Raw genomic sequence first — 20,439 nt, 5'->3', positions numbered from 1 at the left:
GTTTTTGTTGTTTATGTGTGTGTGCGTGTGTATGTCTAGCCTTACCGAAGATAACTGTGAGTATGGATACATTCCTAGGTTTTATTGTTTATACGCCTTCATTCCCTCCTACAGAGCAGAGTGGCCAAAAGAACAGTTTATTCCACCATATGTTCCACGGTTCCGCAATGGCTGGGAGCCCCCAATGCTGAACTTTATGGGAGCAACAATGGAACAAGATCTTTATCAACTGGCAGAATCTGTGGCAAATGTAGCAGAACATCAGTGCAAACAGGAAATAAAAAGATTATCCACTGAGGTAAAGTTTTTTTTTTAACATTACCCTTTGTAGAGAGTGTAATTATCTCTGTATTCTCTGATAATTCTGATTGCAAGTTCTCATTTTATTGATCTGAAAATTGTTCTAGAATCAAAGTCTGAATGTTACCCTCTCCTGACTTACCTCTCTCTCTTGCCTCTGTCATTTTTTGTGACAGTTGCTGTGTTCCTCTGTGAAGCCCAACCCCAACCCAAATTGCTCTCCTATAGCCTGTCAACCCTCCCCCTCCCCTTGTTGCCACTGTTCTCCTGGCTCTAGCGATCCTAAGTAGGCTTTTTTAGGATGACTTTCTCTCCTTGTCAGGGAATTGCACTACTGCCCTTTGGCTTATTTCTTTCTGTTTTCCTCTCCCCTTATCAGGCCCTCTAGACAGTTCCCTGAACCTAGATCCTCTAACCTGTCCCAAGCAGCTGTTTCCTGAATGTCCCTAATTATTTTCTCCGTCTTCTCTTCACGTTGCTTTGCCCCTCTTGTCTTCTGTTTGTTTTCTTTCTTCCCTTTTGCCTAGTTCTAAGCCTCTGAAGTCCTATCACCCTTGCTAGAGGACCAAAGTTCTTCTGTACTCTAGTCCTTAGGTTCAAATGATCATTTATAAAACTATACACCTTGAGGAGATCTTAACATTCATTTTATCTTTTAAGTATTTAGTCATCTTTAGAGTATAACCTATTTGGGAATCAAGTTGAGAGAATGAAATTGAGTATGCTGTCTTGTCACATTCCCTACAAATGATGTTTCTGTGACTCTTCTTGTTGGAAAAGAACATTGAACATTGATTAAAGCTGGACCAAACACAAATAGGATGGGCAGAACCTGAAGAATTAGGTGAATGAGATCTAGTTTGAAGAAGAAACTGTAAATGATGACGAGATCTTCCCAAAGTCCTATTATTTTTATTAATTCCTTAGATTAATTTTCTCAGGCTATCATAGGTATTTATAATGTGGCAAATGTGGTGTGAAGGAATGAATTGTCAAACCATGGTGTATTATATCCTGTAACTACTTTTAAGGCAAAATGTTTATCTAAATTAAATTTTAAAAATTGTTCCCTTTGTGAACTATTATTTGGACAATAACAATAGTATTATAGAAGTTTGGTTTAATTCCTGAAACTTTAAAAATAAAGCAACATATTACTTTGAAATTATTTTTTTCTAACGTAATTGTTTTTTTTCTCTGGCTGTACTATAAGGGAAGAGGTGGATTCCATGCCTGTCCTTCCCTTTAAATGAATAATTAAGATGACCTCACTGCTCGGTTGGCAAGTGTATATCCCTGCCTGTATTTCAGAGTTCAGGCCTCATCACTGTGAACTTTCTTTCCATTTAAAGGGCAGTTTTTCTAGAGGAAAGAAAATATAATCAAACATGAAATTATGATACACTTGCTGTTGCTATAGTTACAGCTGACTGTTTTTACATCCTAAAAATTTCCAGCTTATAGCCTTCATATCTTAAATAAGAAAATATACTCGTTTTATAATGTATGCCTCAGAAATTCACTTTTGTGATTTCGTTCTCAATTTGTGTATTTAAGAAGAGAGTAATGGGCTCCCAGGATATAAGTTTGTCTACTTTCACTGAATAAGTGATTTTAAAAGAGGAATTATTGAGAATCCTTACTTGTAATGAGTTATCATTTTCCTGTTATAAACTATATTTCATTTTATGGCTGAAGTAGTTATTCAGAGGTTTTAAAAAATGAAAAACACATGCTAGCAGTTCCAGGGAATTTTATGCCTTGAGATTTTGTTGGAAAAGGGGCCAAGTAATGGTAACTTAAAATGCATAAAAATGTAATCATCCCTAGAAGAGAGATTTTATTATACTTTATTGCTACTATAATAAATGCATTTACCACAAGACTTGGGTAATTCAGGATCTTATGATTTTTGTTTAGGATTGAAAGACATAGGTGACATACAGTGACAAATATGGGTGGCAGTACTCAGCTTCTTTACTTCCTCTGAACCCTAAGCAAGCTTTGGTAGTCATCACAGTTAGTCATTAGTCATCATTTCTCTTCTCCCTTTCAGTATTCCCAGTCACTCTCAGGACCCAGTGATTTCATACTGCTGACTTCACTGTTAATGTTCAGAGCTGGGCAAAAGGTGTGGGTGCTTCTAACAGAGCACTCCCCTCTTTAGAACAGTCTTTAATTAAAGATTACCTAATCTAATGTAGTGCCTCTACTCTTTCCCAAGGAAATGATAAACTGAATTAATTAAGCTCAGATTTTTTTAATTTAAAAGGCTGAACTTGTTTATTTGTATTTATATTAAGCACGGTATCCTGATTTTGTATATATAAACGTCACCTGCCGTGTCCGTGGATAAACTCAGCCTTCCTCCTGCTTACTTTGCCATTAGAATTAACTGTGGTAACCATATGTTCAAGACTTTTCTGAAACATTCCCAGTTTTAACTATTTTGCCCCAATGAATCTATCAACAAATACACAAAATCCATAATGAAAATAGCCAAGGAATTCCAGTGCTTCAGTGTCTATCATGCTTCTTCCAGACCTCATTTTCATATAAAGAAACAATGTAAAGGCTTTGGGGAGTTTTTGTTTGTTTTCTCCCAGTCTGAGCATGTATTCTCTGTAGCAGGGGTCGCCAGTCCCTGGGTCGTGGACCAGTACTGGTGCGTGGCCTGTTAGAAACTGGGCCTCACTGCAGGAGGTGAGCGGCAGGCCTGGGAGCATTACTGCCTGAGCTCCACCTCCTGTCAGATGAGCTGCACCTTTAGATTCCATTAGGAGCAAGAACCCTCTTGTGAACTGCACATACAAGGGATCTAGGTTACACACTTATGAAAATCTAATGCCTGATGATCTGAGGAGGAACAGTTTCATCCCAAAACCATCCCTGTCATCTCCGGCCCTGGGGTCCATGGAAAAATTGCCTTCCGTGAAACCAGTCCTGCTACCAAAAAGGTTGGGGATTGCTGGTCTATAGCTTTAAAACCATGGAAACCATGGTCCTCAGTGGGACCTGTGAATCTCAACTGTCACTCTTGGTCGCTCCCAGTAGTTTCCTGTCTGAATTATCTTAACTGCAAAAAAGAAATGACTCCAGCATGCTCTTATCCTGGACTCTTGGCTATCAAGATCCATTTAGTTGTGCCTTTCTGTGTTTCCCTTAACAGCAAAGATGATAATAGTGCTGCTATTTTTTTAAAAATTGAAAATACTATAATATTCTGTGTATCATTTTAAAATTGAAAAAAAAAGAGAAGTCAGTATAATTTTAATGCATAGAGTTCAGTTGATTTTCATGTGACAATATTTACTTTGCTACAGTGGTGACAGTTTCTTGAACAGAAAGAGCAAGATTACCCTTTGCACTAGTGACTTTTCTTATTATAAGTAAGTCTTTGACAAAAATGTATCACTCCCATTTCATAATGTGTTAACATAATGATCCGTCACTTGAAAATGAAAACTTATCACAATATAGTTGAGAGATCTTGTTGACTGGCCTGAGTGCTGATTCAAATAGTATTTGGTGATTCTTTAATCTGCCCCACTTTGTCTTTCAGCATTCCAGTGTATCAGAGTATCATCCAGCGGATGGCCATGCGTTCGGTAGCAACATTTACGCAAGAGGATCCCACCTGGACCAAGGGGAAGCTGCTGTTGCTTTTAAGCCAACTTCTAATCGCCATATAGATAGGTAACATTTAATGAGCACCCTTTTGAAAGCTGTGGATAACTGTCTGATCTAGTGCTAACAGAGGTGACAGTGTCTGTATTGTCTGCTGCTTCTTTAAACTTTCTGTCTGTTAATTAGTTGATAAAGTTTCAGTTGTTCCTTTAGAGAACTGGTTTTGATCAACAAAAGATGTCTGGACCTTCAGTCTGTAATTCTCATTTAGTGCAAATGCCTTTGGATGACTTTCCATTTTTTAAAAGATACTTCTGACAAAATGTGTACATTAAGAAGAAAGAATTGTCTTGAAACCCTCCATTAGTTTGTACCAGATGGTCTCTGAGGATCCTTCCAGCTCTGTAGCTTTTAAAGGAAACAGTTTCCATCTTTATCTTCACCCAATGAAAACAAATAAGCCTTCCTTTAGATAGATATATTTAAACTGAGTATAAACTAAATATTTAAACAGGGTCAATGCCTTATTTGTCATTCGTGCTATTTCATCTTTTTATCTTGACTTTCCAGTTTTATACTTCATTTATTCTTCTATATTTTCACTCTTAAAAAATTTAATATAGGCAGAGATGGAGAATTGGGATGAGAAGAAATAAAGGAACTGGAATAAGTTCTCTTTTTTTTTTTATTTCCAATCTTGTTTTTAGTAAGTGAGATCTACATAGAGCCAAGCCACGTAGAAAAGAGAAAAGGAGGTAAAATGTTGATAACACGGGTATAGGAGGAGGGTCATTCAGTGAACTGGGGGTAGAGAACTCAGCCTAGTACTTTCCTGCTTCAAAGCCTCTCTTACCACAAGAGTTATATGCCCTTTATTTCTTTTCTATACACTCTTTTCTTAATATAATCTGAAGAAAGTGAGATTCAAAATTTTTGTTCTTTGTCAGGGATGGTGACAGGTAATGCTTAAAGTAATTGCTGTAGAAATTACACAGGTATAACTCCAAGGGCACCAGTGACATTAAATTGAGTACAAAGAAAAGTCAGCAATGAATAATATATATTTTAAATGCCAACATATGAGAATGTTTTAATTATATAATTAATTTTTAGTAGATACAGTTGGAAATCGGTTTTGAAGCTTGAACATTATTTCATTGAAATCATTCTTAACTAACTTAGTACTCGTCTTAATATTTTCTTTTTTCTTTCTTTCTGTCTTAGATGTCAATATTATAGCAATCATTTCAGATTAATAGATTTCTTTCAGTTTTATCACTTCAGTAATTTGGATGATTTTCCACAGCTAAGTAGCTAGAAAACCACTTGAGTGCATATGTAGAGTACATATTGACATTAGAAAACTTTTATCAGGTTCCATTTTAAGACCACATCTAGCATACTGTGGTCACTCCATAAGTGTAGATTTATTTGATTGATGGATTGGATGAATAAGTGCATGAGAGTGTATCCAGTATTTCAGAGTCACTACTTCCCTGTCCTTCACCTGCATATCTATAAGGGATAGTATTACTGATGGAATAAACTCTGCCATTTATTTTGGGCACCTTACCACAGAGTCTTTTAAAAGCTTACCTTGATTTGTATGATCTTTATCGAGTATCAGGGAAATGTAACTTTGGTTTATTGATTTAGTTATATCTTTGTACCCGTTCTACTTCCAAAATAGATTCAGTTAGCTCACTTAAATTATATGTAGTTAAAGTAGTATTATTATTGAAAATTAAATAATGAAATAAAATATAAAATTAAGAAGTTAAGAGGGAAGATGAGAATTTTTATGAAGTGTAAAAGTTGACACTATTGTTGAATTTCAGATTTGTCTTTCAGATTTCTGGCTGTCAGAACAAAAAGAGAAACATAATCATTTGCTAACATTAGGAAAAGGAATGAGTATCAGTTCATTGGGATAAAAAATGCTTTTCTTACTCCTAAATTCTCAATAATATTCGTCTCATGAAACTTAATGTAGGATGGGATAGGTGATGTAAGGGACATTTATTTTTAACAATTTTTTTTCCTCACCACAGAGAAGGCTGTCGTGAATTTTATAAGGTTTCTTTTAGTAACCTTTGATAAATAGAAATTTAAATAAAATATAGTGAAGGAAATTCCATGAAGGAATAATAGACTAGAGTGGTCAGAAGTTCGCCATAGAAAGAATTTTTTTGAATACCTTGAGTGGTGGGTAGATTTTATATCTCAGTTGTTCTTATGGATTCTGCCTCAGCTGGACTTAATAGGAGCTAGGATAGTTGATAAATACATGAATCATTGATGTTCTGTGTTGCTAAGAAAATTTGTCATCATTTTGAAAAACTCTCTGAAAATTGTGGTCTGATATAAAATATACAGAGGTTTGGAATTTGTTGTTATAAATAATTATGATTGACCTTAAACTCTATTACATAGCAGGAATGCAGTAGATACTGTTAGAAGAAAAACTTCAGACAAATTAAATTTAACAGTGTAATTGAGCAAATGGGGGGAAAAAAACGGCTCATGAATTGGGGAGCCCCCATAATCACAGCAGATTCAGAGAGACTTCAGGGATGCCTCATGGTCAGAGCAAATGTATAGACAAAAAAAGGAAAGTGACGTACAGAAAACGGGCGTGACGTATAGAAACAGCTGACTGGTTACAGTTTGGCATTTGCACACAATTTGAACAGTCAGCGGCCTATGAGTGCTTGAAGTATGGCTGCTGGGATTGGCTGAGACTCAGCTATTGTTACAGAAGCATACTCCTAAATTGGGTTTTCAATGTGTCTACCTACTAAATTAGGTTATGATTTGTCCACAGGACTCAAGTGTGGAAGTACAGAGGGCTTCTCAGAACATATTTAGCTTAACAATGCCATACGAAGTATATTCACTGTTCTGTGAAATTACTATGCCATTAGGTAGACCATTCGTTGAATTTAAAGCCCACACCTTTGAGTTTTATAGCTTACTGCTGTCAGATGCAATTAATATTTTAGAGAAGTTCTCAAATTACTACTGTCTATATGTCTGCTCTCTATCAAGTGGCATATCTATTATTCCAAATCAGAAACTGAGCCCATACCTTTTGTTACATTCCATAGCTCTTAAGAAACTTTGGTACCTCTTTTTTTTTTTTTGAGACAGAGTTTTGCTCTTGTCGTCCAGGCTGGAGTGCAATGGCACAATCTCGGCCTACTGCAACCTCCACCTCCTGGTTTCAAGCGATTCTCCCACCTCAGCCTCCTCAGTAGCTGGGGTTACAGGCATGTGCCACCATGCCCAGCTAATTTTGTATTTTTAGTAGAGATGGGGTTTCACCATATTGGACAGGCTGGTCTCAAACTCCTGACCCCAGGTGATCCGCCCTCCTCAGCCTCCCAAAGTGCTGGGATTAGGGGCATGAGCCACCGCGCCTGGCCAAGAAAGTTTGGTACCTCTGAAAAATTACAAATTGTGATTATCTGTTTGATAACTATGGTCAGTGTCATATCCATGCTTAACCTATAGAGGGCAAGAAGCTGTGAGCCGTAAAGATTTGTAAATTCTAAAGCACTTAAGGTAAACACTTCTGAGACCTGCAAGATAAAAAAAAACTTTGTTATAGACCCTTAACTCTCCATTATTAATAATGATTATTTTGCAGATCATAGGAGAAAGGAAAATAGGGGAAGAGAGGAAGATAAAACACTGAGATTACTGTTTTCCTAATGTTTGGGGTAATTGAATCTCTTTTATCCCCCAAATGAAATCTTAGTAGATTAAATGTGAATATATAAAGTAAATAAAAGCAGAGCTATTCCAGTAGGGATAGGGATGGGAAATCTATGGAACACAGTTTTAAAATTATTATTATTAATAGCATATAATAATTACTTCACCATAATTTCACCTTTTCCACCAATCTTCTTTTTAATGTACTAAAAATAGCCAATAAGCTGTTCATACATGCTTGTCTATAAGGTGTTCTATACTGGTCTTCTTTCTTCTTTGTCCCTATCTCCCTCCTCCAATGGAGTTACTACCTAAGAGGTAACAAAAACCTATGATGACAGGATACATTATGTCTACAACTGTCCTGCAGGCCCTGGTATAACTCAGCATTCCAGAGAACTTGGTAGACAGCAAAAATAATGGCAACTTGACGGGGTAGGATGACCTAACATCTTTAGTCTCTACCTGCTATTTCCCTTGTAGAGATGTGTAAATAAATGTGGGAATGTAAATGGAGGAGAAGACTAGGGAGTAAAATTAATAAAGGGTTAAAGTAATTTTATTATTGAAATAGATGAAGAAAATACAAATATTTAATGCATCAAGTGTATTGTGTTACAAATAAAAGTAATCTTTAGTTAAGTTATTAAATCTATTAGTACTCATTTAATGATTAGAAGAGGTATTTGGTTTTGTGAGGAAGTTTTATTTTTAAAAAATAGGGCCCATACACTTTTTAAAAGTTTATAGTGAATTAAATTATTTATTTATTTATTTGAAAGTGTTACTAGTCTCATACTTAGTGCATATCTGTCTTTTTTTGCAGTTTAGATAACTGTGCAAAGTGTTCCTAAAAACCGATGCCTAGTTATAAATTTTTAATTTACATATTTGGTTACTGAATTGCAGACATTGCCTGAATTAGTGAAATCAACATATAACTAAAATTACCACTATGGAAATTATTTTCAGTCTCCTTTAATTTTATGAAAAATACTAACATTTGTCTTTATCTAGTTCTTTTATGGTAGAGATGATAATTAACAAAATATCCAGTATATGTATCTAGCTGACAAAGAATTTATAGACTTGGATTCTTGATTTTTCTAAGTACCACCTAGCCTTGTGATTTTGCATTATTTGTTTTTTTCCATGGCCACAGTTTGTTCGTTTTAATAGCAAGAACTTTAAAGTAACTTGTATTTGTCATAATGTAAAATGTAATAAAATGAAACTGCTGTAACTTTTCAGAAAGTTTTCTGGTAGAATTTGGCTTGTCTTAATGTTTTCTGTTTTTATCCTTTAGGAAGAGCTAAAACAGAATAATAATCTTTTTTCTTTCTTTTTATAGGAATTATGAACCACTCAAATCACAACCCAAGAAATATGCCAAATCCAAGTATGACTTTGTAGCAAGGAACAACAGTGAGCTCTCAGTTCTAAAGGATGATATTTTAGAGGTAATAGAATTTTTTCTTTTTTATACTCTTAATAATGTAGTTTTATTGTATTACTCGTTTGGTATATAACTAAACTTTCCTTCAAAAGTGTTATATTACTAAAGACATAGTATATGAGAAATACCTACATCTATTTAGAAGAGGTACACAGATACTCCTTCTAAGGGGATAGCTTTAGAATACTCCTTTATTTGTTTCTTTGTGGGAAGGGGAGGGGGTGGGCTTTTTAACTTCCTTTGCTCTCTTCCTTGCCCTCTTTCTTCTGATATTTCTTCATTTTGGAGCCAAGGCTAGTTATCAATTCAGATGTAGAGGCACATAATAGTTCAATAAGAGACATTTTCTTTTTTTATCCTATATCCTTGCACAGATATACTCAGCAGTCATTGAGCTAATGATGTTAGGGATAGTCCACCACAACCCCAACTTCTCTTTGTTAGGTTCTAATTGAGAGTTCATCTTCTTGAATATGTAAGGTGAATTATCACAATAAATTTTGTAAGGAAAAAAAGTGATGTTTATATACTTTTTATTTCTATCGCCAAAATGGAGACAATGGGTTTTTCCAAAAGTCATTTTAGTCCTTAAGTCCTTTAAGTACTTTAGTCCTTAAGTACTTCAAATAATGCAGACCGTTCTTTGGAGGTAAAATGGACCTTGTGTAGATTCACCATAATGATACCTTACCTACTGTATACTCATAAATGTCTTAGTGTAATTCCTGAGAATCATTCAATCAACACTATGTTGATGCTGAGTTAATTATCAGAAGTAGAAAAATTTTCTTTGTTGAAGTCTAGGGAACTTCCTTCGTAAAATGGCTTTTATATGGAAATTATACCTTTATTTTCTTGCACGTGACAGATACTTGATGATCGGAAGCAATGGTGGAAAGTTCGAAATGCAAGTGGAGACTCTGGATTTGTGCCAAATAACATTTTGGATATTGTGAGACCTCCAGAATCTGGATTGGGGCGTGCTGATCCACCTTATACTCATACTATACAGGTGAGCATGATTTCTTAGTAAAATGTAGTATGTACACATTTACAAAGTTATCACTCTTAAAGAGGATTTAAACACCTTTGTGTATTGATCATTTTGATATGTAGTTGGTTATATATTTTTTTCTAGAGTAATTGGTTGGGGAGTGGCAATGGTGAGAGACACGGAAAATTACACATATGTTTTCTGATTTACTTCTAGAAATTGTTCAAAATGTTTAGCAGTAGGTGCCTGATTCTCTGAAAGCTTTTTCCCCCGATCTATAGTATTTCTGACATTTGAAGAAATGGTATTTCTGTCTTTTTACCCACAGCTCTCCTATCCACTAGTGGCTTCCTCTTGATAGAGGATGGCACTGAGATCGTGGCTTGGTGTCCAGCAGTTCATCTTCAGCCCTTGCCTTCAGTCTCTTAAATGATCTGCCACTGACCAGCCTTGAACTTGCACTCATCTCACCTTACACCAGTACATGAGTACTTGTTCAGCTGGATTACAATATTTTTCCTCTCTTGATTTTAAGATTAAAATGTACTTATGATATAGATTAGATAGGTCAGATTCTCTTTTCCTGATCATTGAAGGCCTATGAAGGTCCATTCTTAGGGCCCATGCCACATTTTCAGGATTTCAATGACCCTGGTCAGCTCATTCGCCCTAACATCTGAATTAACTTGCTTTTAAATTTGGGAATTTTAGACCTGTGACAGGCTCTCTAGAGTCAGGTCTGTAAACAAAGAATGGGTGGACTCTCTCAGGTACAGCCTATAAACGTGGGGTGGCTTCTCATTCCCCAAGAAAGAATTCTTTAATTTTCAAAGTCTTGAGAAAAAGATCACATCTGACCTCATAATAATGTCATGAATTTGAGTAGAAGCTGCATAGAATATGCAGTGAAATCATTAATTTTTATATCAGATCTGGGCTTAAAAAAATACAGATTGTCCAAAGCTGGAATTGTGGTCATACTTCTGCTGCCATGACAATTTATTTCAGTACTTATGGCTCCTCATGACATTCACGCCTGGGCTTGGTCCTGTACTTATCCAGAGGGACTTGGCCTTACTAGAATCCATGAACCAAGGAAACATTCAAAATAAAGAATTTGTGTGTAGTTTCTCTATCTCAGTAACTTAAAGTGATGGCAATGGAAATTATTTCCTGTGTTATGTTTTGGCTGGCCTGATGTGTGTATATATTATGTATTACTTATTTTATGTTCATCATTTGTCATTAGCTGTTGATGCCAAAGAAGGAGTTTGAGTTATTCAAGGTATGGTCTCCTCCATTTCCCATGGGTTTCTGAAGTGAATTTTCTTAGTTTTTATACCTTTTTCTTTTCTTAGTTCCTACTTTTCTGAGTTTAGTATCTGTTTACCTAATACAATATAGGCTTCTGTCTGGTTCATGAATACCAGTTCTTCATTTTCTTTCCTATAGAGGTAGTATATGCTTGAAACCTATACTTAAAATAATGGTAGAGTACATACCTTGGGCTGTATCAACTAATTTTAATATGCAGTTCATGGTAAGCTCTGAGAAGCACTATTCATAAAGGATATCCCTGATCCCCATATGTGAGCAGAAGGCAAAAGTTTGTATTTTAAGTGTTGAAAGCAATTATCCAAATTTGTTTTTGTGTGCGTGGTTGCTGGAAATAAGCAAACTTTGATAAAATAAAATACTTAAACATGCAATAGTATAAATTCTATAATAGAAATTTTCTCCTACCTGAGATTCCTAAAGAGTTTAATATCTCTTACTTTTTGCTGTTTACTGTTCAGTCCTGTCTTTTTCTTTAGTTCTGATTCTTGGCTTGAGCCATAAGTTGACTTTTCCGTTTAAAAGGTTGCTTCTGTCTTAAACTGAACCAAAACTATTAATATATATCATAGGCAGGGAAAGTATTTTCAGAGAATGTCAAACCTATTCCTCCTTTCTTAAACAGAACCTCATCTTTTATTTTTGTCAACTTTGGCACAACCAAGACATTTTTTTAAGAGTTCACAAGTTTCAGGAGTTTGTTTTGCTACTTTATGTAAATAGAAACTTGTGGTTCTTATAGGGATTGCCTATTTGGCTATTTCGTTTTAAACTTTTCAACACTATCCTACTTTCCTCTTAAAAATTCTGATTGCAACTACAAACGTAGTGGTGTATGTAGAAATGTGTACAGAGGCTTTCTGTGTGTATACAGAAGCGTATGCTGTTCAGATTGAGGGCCCTACTTTTAAAATATATTAAAAACAATCTGCTTTTTAACACCTCCTGAAAATTTTGGGCTGAGCTCAACAAAACCACTAAGACCTTGTAAAATTTTAATAAGCAAGCTTCACAGTCTGCTTTGCTGTCTGCTATCTGGCATAAATCCTACTCTAAAAGGATTCCTATTCTCAAAACATTTATAATATAGTCTTTTAAAAAAAAAGAATAGAGTAAAATGGAAAAGAAAACATCCTTGGAAATATGTGCCAGTCATTTTTATATCTCTACAACAGTGTCACCAGATACCCATATCTAAAATATCTAAGGAAAAATCCTGTAACTTATTTCAGAATGATAATTAAGATACCACAATATTTATATAATAGATTCCACTGATCCTAATACCCTAGCCTTATAAAACTCAACTGGATTGCAATTTTATGTCTTACTCATCTTTTTATTCACTCATTCCACAAATACATATTGAGTACCGGCATCTCACACACTTGGTAAAAAGAACAATAGAAAGCCTAGCACCAAGCAGATCCTTCCCAAAAGCCCGCTTAAGTCCACAGGTCATCTGCCAAGGCCTTGTTCCTTCCTGCATGCTTGCTGTATCCAGAGCAGCGTGACCCTCTCTCTCCTCCTCAGATACAGCCCACACACTTGTTTTCCCTTCCATCTGTCTCTCTCATTTAATGATATCAAAACTTTGAAGAAATATAAAGAAACTTCTTTTAACAAAAATATTTTAGATTCCTGCACCATGCTGCCAAAAGGCAAGCAATGATTCATTACTTAAGTTTGCTTCACATTCACAGAGAATAACATTCACAGATATTCCACTCTAGAGAAGATATGCCAGTGGCCAGTGCTCACGCTGTGCCAGGCATTGTTTAAGCACTTGGCAAATCCAAATTCGTTTAATTCCCATAACAACCTTGTGAAGGAGGCACATTTTTTCATGGGAAACTAAGGTGTAGGAGACATAACTTGCCCAGATTTATACAGCTGTATGAAGCCAGGATTGGGCCCCAGTGCTCCGGATCCGGAGCCTGTGCTGTGTTGCATTCTGCTGTTCTAGAGAATAGTGATTACAAAAGGTTATTTCGGGTGGGCACAATGGCTCACGCATGTAATCCCAAAACTTTGGGAGGCGAAGGCAGGCAGATCACTTGAGGTCAGGAGTTTGAGACCAGCCTGGCCAACATGGCAAAACCCTGTCTCTACCAAAAGTACAAAAATTACCCAGGCATGATGGCACACACCTGTAATCCCAGCTACTCAGCAGACTGAGGCAGGAGAATCGCTTGAACCCAGGAAGCAGAGGTTGCAGTGAGCCGAGATTGTGCCACTGCACTCCAGCCTGGCGACAGAGCAAGACTCCGTCTCAAAACAAGAAAAAGAAGAAAAAAAAAAAGGTTGTCATCTCTTTTTGTATAAACCCATAGTTTTTCTCTGTATTAATATTTGAAGTGGTATTTTCTCAGAATAGCTTTACTTTGCATTATACTGTGGTAAAAGTTGATCTGATCAGTCACAATCCTTGGAAATTGATTTTTGCCTTATGTATCCATTCCCTGGATTTCATGGTATCTTTCATTATTTTATAATTTAGGAAAATAACCCAAATCATATGATTTACTTAGAATAGGACATTTTGTAAGTGGTGGAAGTAAGGGAATTAGGTGTAAACTATTTCCATGCAACATCTGTGAGTCACCAAATATTTAAAAAATGGACACAGTCATGACTCTTATTATTATGCCCTTACATTTCCTATAAAGAAATCGATATAAATAATGGCAGTTTCTGGGTGAAGGGCACAAGTGCAGCTCTTGCCTATTGTTCACACACTTTTTATCAGAGATTTTGTTCTGATGACAGCGATGCTCATACCAGGCACCACCAGTGAATAGGTGTTGAATTGCCACCTGGTGTCCCTGAGAGTCCGGGCTATTTAATATCCTCACATTTGAAGTGATTTTTAACAGCTCTGTAAAGACAACCATTCCCACCTAATGTATTTCCCCCATGGCTTCAGCAAAGTTTTAAACATAAAAGAGAGAGTAATAAAAATATACAAAAGATACTGACATAAAAGATTGAATAAACCACAGAGAAAGGAAATCAATGCTGAGGAGAGATTATGGAGAGATAACACGTCTTTTGATAAAGACGTCTTTTGATAAAGAATGTTGTACAGCATTCCAAGGCTTTATAGTATTTGAGCCGGGCAATAGATGGACATCCAGGGTGCTTTCTCCCCACCTGGAAGCTACTTGCCACATAAAATTTCCTGATCTTTATTTTGACTTGATTCTCAGACCTCTAGCCCTGTGGCTGCTCATCTACTAGAATTACCGTTGTGCCCATTTAAATTTGCAAGCTATATGCCAAGAGCAGAAACCACCTCCTCCCCTGATGTTATTTATTATATATCCAGTGGACTGACTAAAGAAGTCTCTCATTTATTCTTAATTATTATCTATGCATTTATTATTATTATAGGTATTCTTACTCTACCAAGATTCAAATAATTATGAATGTCCAGTCTCTGTGGTCATGTGAATTCAACAAAACATTTCCCATATTCTCTGTTGTCTAGCAAGAGATATTGTAATATGATACCATGAGAAAAGCCCCAATCTAGGTATTGGTAGATGAGGGTTCTAGTCCTTAAAGAGAGCACTTTATATATCTGTGTTCCAATTCACTTGGTCATGAAATAGCAGGAGTCAGTTATGTGGTCTCTACAATCCAGTCTAGGTATAAAATCTTCTTATTCATTATATACATGTTTAAATAGCCCTAAATTAAAAGGGGAAATATTTTCTACAGGTGATTACTAAACCACTAACACTACTAATTTCAGCCTATGTTATTAGTGCTCTGTTTTTTAAGCTCAGTCCAGACATTTAGATACTACTGGACAGAGTGACCATTTTACGAAAGATGGCTTCATACTCTTCCAGCCAGGCCAAGCTCCTGATAATATTCAGTTCTTCAAAACTGTTTTTTAAAAATTAATCTCGGAAGACTCTGCTCATTAATTATAGGCATGGTTTTTAGACAAAGATGTTTACTTTTTATTCTGCCACATGTATTGACATTTTCTCAGAGGCTTCTTAATGATAATTTGAATAATACCCACTCTAAATATATATATGTATTTTTATGCATATATAAAGTATTGATAATTACTGTCTGACATGCACATGTACATAATTTTATTAAATGTTCTATGTTTGTTCAGGCTGCTCACAAAGTTTGAAACTAAAGCTCACTAAAATCACACCATAATGCATTGCAGTATTACCTTTTGTAAAATCAGCTAATTAAACAAGAATTACTCTTACATTTAATGCATTCTCATTGTATTCTTTATGAGCAATAGGAATAAAATAAACCTATATCTTAGTATTTTACTTAAGCATACAAATAGTTACTATGGAAGTACTTTACACTGTTCCTACTGTAGTAGAATCTATATGATTAGTTTTCCATGGCTAGATAGTGATGGGAATTAATTATAGATTTACAGGCTCCTTCACTGGTTGATTGTGGGCATGTAATTTTACTGTCAGACTAATTTACTCTTTCTGATATTTGATGTGAATTATAATTGATATTATTTTAATTCCATTTCCTGTATTAATTTTCTCATTTGATGTGATTTGCTCCATTTTCCTAATAGCAATTACTTGGCGAGCTGTCAGAGGTAACCCACATTCGTTCCCTCATGGCACTTCTTTTTAATATAATTTTTTGGATTCAGTCTCTGGACTTAACACCCTCCAAATGTTCCAGCTGTGCTTAGTTTTCACTGCAGAGTTCCAAAGAAACCAAATTTAGAGGAAAAATGTGTAATTTAGAGTAGGTTAAATATTTAAGAACAGTTCAATTTTAATGGCTTTGTTGAGCTTACTTGCATAATTTCCCCTCTGAAGCAGCATCTTGTATGAATCAGGACCTTATCTCTCAATAGCATTCTTTAATTCTTTAGAATTTCTACTCAGCTGAAGTTGCTAAAGAAAAGTGACTCATTCCAACTTAATTATCAATAGGAAAGTAAATTTCTTATGGGGTCTATTAATTCTGCCTTCTTTCAGAGAAAGAGAGACAAAAAGATGCATTTTACTTCTAACAGAACTTTGTATTTGTGGGATATCACAGGCAAGAGTAAGGAAGTGACAGTTGGGTGCAAAAGTAGGTCCACACCAGGCTGACGAACCCTCCCAGTTCCTAGTTGGGGAGTCTGAGGGGTTTGTGAAGATGTGGTACTTTCAGTGTTAATTACTAGGAAAGTCTCAGACAAACCAAGAACAGTTGGTCAGAATGTCTTTTTTGAATTTGGAGCTTCAGTACCTTTGTTTCAGGAGAAGAGTGTTCAGAGTGCACTTCTGTTCTCCAAGACATTCTGTAAACTGAGATACACTGGAATCGTTAATTCTGTAGCTTCAACAGAAAATAGCCAAGAGACAAACGTAAGGAAAGGAAGAGCAGTAGTTGGGTGGTAGGTAAAGAGGAGTAGAGAAGCTAGGGAGGGACACAGAAAAGTGACGTTAGGAGTCAGTGCTGATTCTTTTTCTTCCACATGAAGAATTTCCAACAGTTTCCATGGAAGAGCTGTCTTGGTTGCCATTCAGAACCAGTTGTCACGATTCAAGGAAGGTACTTCCCCCCTTTTCATGTCAGAGGTTGGAAACATGGGGCAGGAGGAGAGGACTAAGTAAAGAGGAAAATATGCAAGTAAATATAATTTATGGCATACATTTTCATATGGGTTTTCTTTAATCAAATATGTATTTTAAACCTATTATTTTGTTAGGTCATACTGATAAAGTTGCATTATGTAACAATGGCATGAATGAAATAAGGCACAGAACATTTGGTGAGTTTATTTTCAAGCTTGATTGTGACAGTAACACAGTTTATTCACTTTCTCACAGTAGTATGTGATGACTAGCAAAAGCAAAAATTGTGAGTCATGTCATGGAAAGCGGGCTCATGGCATTTTTGTTTGTTTAGGCTTTAAAAACAATAATTGAAACTATGATGCTTTTGAAACACTAATGTGAGAATTCATTAGCTCTTCATGAAATTATGTGCAGAGGACATTCTTGTCAAGGGAACATTGTGTATACATTAATCAGAAGACTTGTGTGTGTGCTAAGTATTACATTCTGGTGATGTTTGCTGTATTTTGACTGCTTTAAGTATTTTATTGGCCCAAATATAGGAAGATTGTTTTGTGGGGAATAATAATAACAATTCATTCTTTCATTCTAATACAGTATTGAATACATTAGAAATATTTCTAAGCCTTGAATGCTAAGGGGATTAGAAACTCAGTTTCTGTCCCACCTAACTCCCTTCTTTCACTCTGAGAATCTTACCCTCTACTCCCTCCTTCCCTCCCGTCCTGCCTCTCTCCTCCTTACCCTCCTTCTTCCCTCAGCATCTACCAGCATTATAAACACTCCTTTCAGATATACTTCCATCCTTTCATAATACACTTCCCACTTCCTCGACCCCATCCCACTGGTCGGTGAGTAGCAGCTTTGAAACAAAGAGCTGAAAAGAATGAGGGCTCCTTCCCACACCGGTTTCCACAGGTGTTAGTCATTTGCCATGAAGGTGACTGATGAAGGTTGATGTGTTGTTTTTGAGTAATAGTTTAATGAAAAAGTGATGTGTCTCTGTGTGGTGTGTATTTTTGTTTGTTTTTGATCTCTGTGGAAATGGGGAGGACTCTCTTAAAATCAATATTACCTGATATTTGGGCCATTTTAGAATTTAAAACTAAATACTGTTCTAATCAAAGGACCAGATTACCAAAAGGTCTTTTTGCATGTAATATGCTAAGCCTAAATTAGAATAATTAAAATTGTGCCAGTGCAGTATCTAAACTTTGCCTTAATTACAAATAATTGCCCTGTATCTTTGATTCTAAAAAGAAAATGTGCCTTTTGAGAATTTGGAGCCTCTCACAATGCGTTACCTATTAAAATTGTTTTATTTAGATTTAAAGTGTTAACTATTGCGTGTGTTTTAATAAGGAATATTCACAAATGCTGTTTTATAGGTATGCCTAACAATCATGTTTTTAAAATTATTAAAAAGCATTTTGTCACACCTACCTTTTTTAATACAAATGGCCACAGGTCCCTTTCTAGTATTCATTTGTGAGTTGCAATCATAAACATTTAAAAACCATACTATTACCCTCACAACCATCCACCTCACGACATTTCCATTTTAACGAGGGAAATTTCTAATTTTAATAAATTAGTATTAAGATGCTGGCAGAAAAAGTTATGCCTTGAACAAAATAATACCAATATTTTAAAATTATTTATTGGAAACAGAATTTAAAATCTTTGAATATAGCATACATTTAAAATGAGTAAGTGATGCTTTATGCTGTTGACATTTAGACTTCCAGTACAATTGCAAATTATTATTAGCATAAATTTAAAAATAATTATAAATCTTTCTACCTCCTCTGGTCTTGTGTGATTCCAAGCCCAAATTCAGTTTTCTTGACATTTATTATTATAATACTACTATTTGCTATTGACGTAGCCTTGTGACTCCTTAACTGACATTTTGACTTTGAACAAATTATGTAGAATGTTTAAAATACGATTTTTAATGGTCATTATACCATATAGGATTACAGATAAATTTGTAATGGGTTTGCAAGTAAGTTTAAAAATAGCCAACAATGTCCTATCCAAGTATAATTTGTTTTCCTAGCCTAGGTTTATATTTTTTAAATTTTAAGTTAATTATTTGCCTTTTTATAGAAACAAAGGATGGAGTATGGCCCAAGACCAGCTGATACTCCCCCTGCTCCATCACCTCCTCCAACACCAGCTCCTGTTCCTGTCCCCCTTCCCCCTTCCACTCCAGCACCTGTTCCTGTGTCAAAGGTCCCAGCAAATGTAACGCGTCAAAACAGCAGCTCCAGTGACAGTGGTGTCAATATCATGCGAGACAGCCAGAGACACAAACAACTTCCGGTGGACCGTAAGTTTCCCAGGGAGGCAAAAAATGTCTTCTGCAAATTAAAAGCACTACTAAGTAAAATATTGTTTACTGTTGATTCTACTTGTATTAAATATAAATAATAGTCCTTTATACTTGCATGGTACTTAATAGATTGCAAAGATTTTCACCTGGTTTCTCATCATCTATGTGGTTCTGAGAAACAGGAAGTATTCTGTCTGCTCTCTAATGCATGCCTTTCTACTCCTTTTCCAATCTATCATGATGGTTGAATGCGGACTCTGGAGCCAGACATCCTGGACTTTGTATAGTGAAACAGCACTTGCCAGCTGCCTGACCTTCAGTGGTTTAATTATCCTCTCAGCACTTCAATATCTGAGAAGTGGAGAAAAATAATAGTATCTACTTCATAGGATAAGCGTGAGGATTTAATGAGATAATGCATAGAAAGCATCTAATTCAGTGCTTCTCAGCCAGGAGCGATTTTGTCCTCTTCTCCATCCTTCTGAGGACATTTGATACTGCCTGAAGACATTTTTGGTTGTCAAAACTGGGGGATGCTACTGATGTCTAATGGGTAGAGACCAGGGACACTTAGCAACAACTTACAATGCACTGGACAGCCTCCAACAAATGGAGTTATCTGGCCGAAAATGTCAATGGTGCTGAGGTTGAAAACCCCTGACTGATTCTGACACTGTATGATACATAATACGCAGTCACTAACTACATGCTGTCATTGTCGTCATCATCATCATAACCCTCCTACTTCTCTTCCTCTTGCTATTCACAGTAGCTGCACATTCACACTATGTTAATATAATCACCGGCCAATAGTAGTCTCAGATTTACCCTCCAAATTCAAATTTCATGTGACTTACGCTTCAGTGCCATATTTTCATAAATTTAAATTTGATGTTTCATATAAATGGTTTCTATGAAAACCATATTTAAATAAACTAAAAAGACACTATGACCAACTTTGGATTATCCTTATTTGTATTGTTGGTCAATAGCGGTGTAGATATTTTGAAAACTGAAGGTAATTTTAAGATAAATTTTGTTTAACCTTGTAGTATGTGGCATGTCAATTTAATCTCCAAATTTGGTGTTT

The 20,439-nt window shown here is 35.7% G+C and overlaps 1 protein-coding gene across 2 annotated transcripts in view; it reads left to right on the top strand.

Moving 5' to 3' along the window:
- EPS8 (epidermal growth factor receptor pathway substrate 8) overlaps positions 1–20,439 on the top strand; it is a 169,402-nt gene that overhangs the window by 138,792 nt on the left and 10,171 nt on the right. For both annotated transcript variants that reach the window (XM_025401810.1, XM_025401809.1), the window contains exons 14-18: positions 115–298; positions 3,863–3,996; positions 8,996–9,104; positions 9,969–10,112; positions 19,124–19,346. In XM_025401810.1, the coding sequence (XP_025257595.1) occupies positions 115–298; positions 3,863–3,996; positions 8,996–9,104; positions 9,969–10,112; positions 19,124–19,346 (794 nt within the window). The remainder of the gene's footprint in view (positions 1–114; positions 299–3,862; positions 3,997–8,995; positions 9,105–9,968; positions 10,113–19,123; positions 19,347–20,439) is intronic.

The sequence above is a fragment of the Theropithecus gelada genome, chromosome 11, assembly GCF_003255815.1.
Source record: "Theropithecus gelada isolate Dixy chromosome 11, Tgel_1.0, whole genome shotgun sequence".
In the NCBI taxonomy this organism is placed as follows: Eukaryota; Metazoa; Chordata; class Mammalia; order Primates; family Cercopithecidae; genus Theropithecus; species Theropithecus gelada.
The sequence above is the reverse complement of the archived record's forward strand: the minus strand, read 5'-3'. Positions and strand labels throughout refer to the sequence as shown.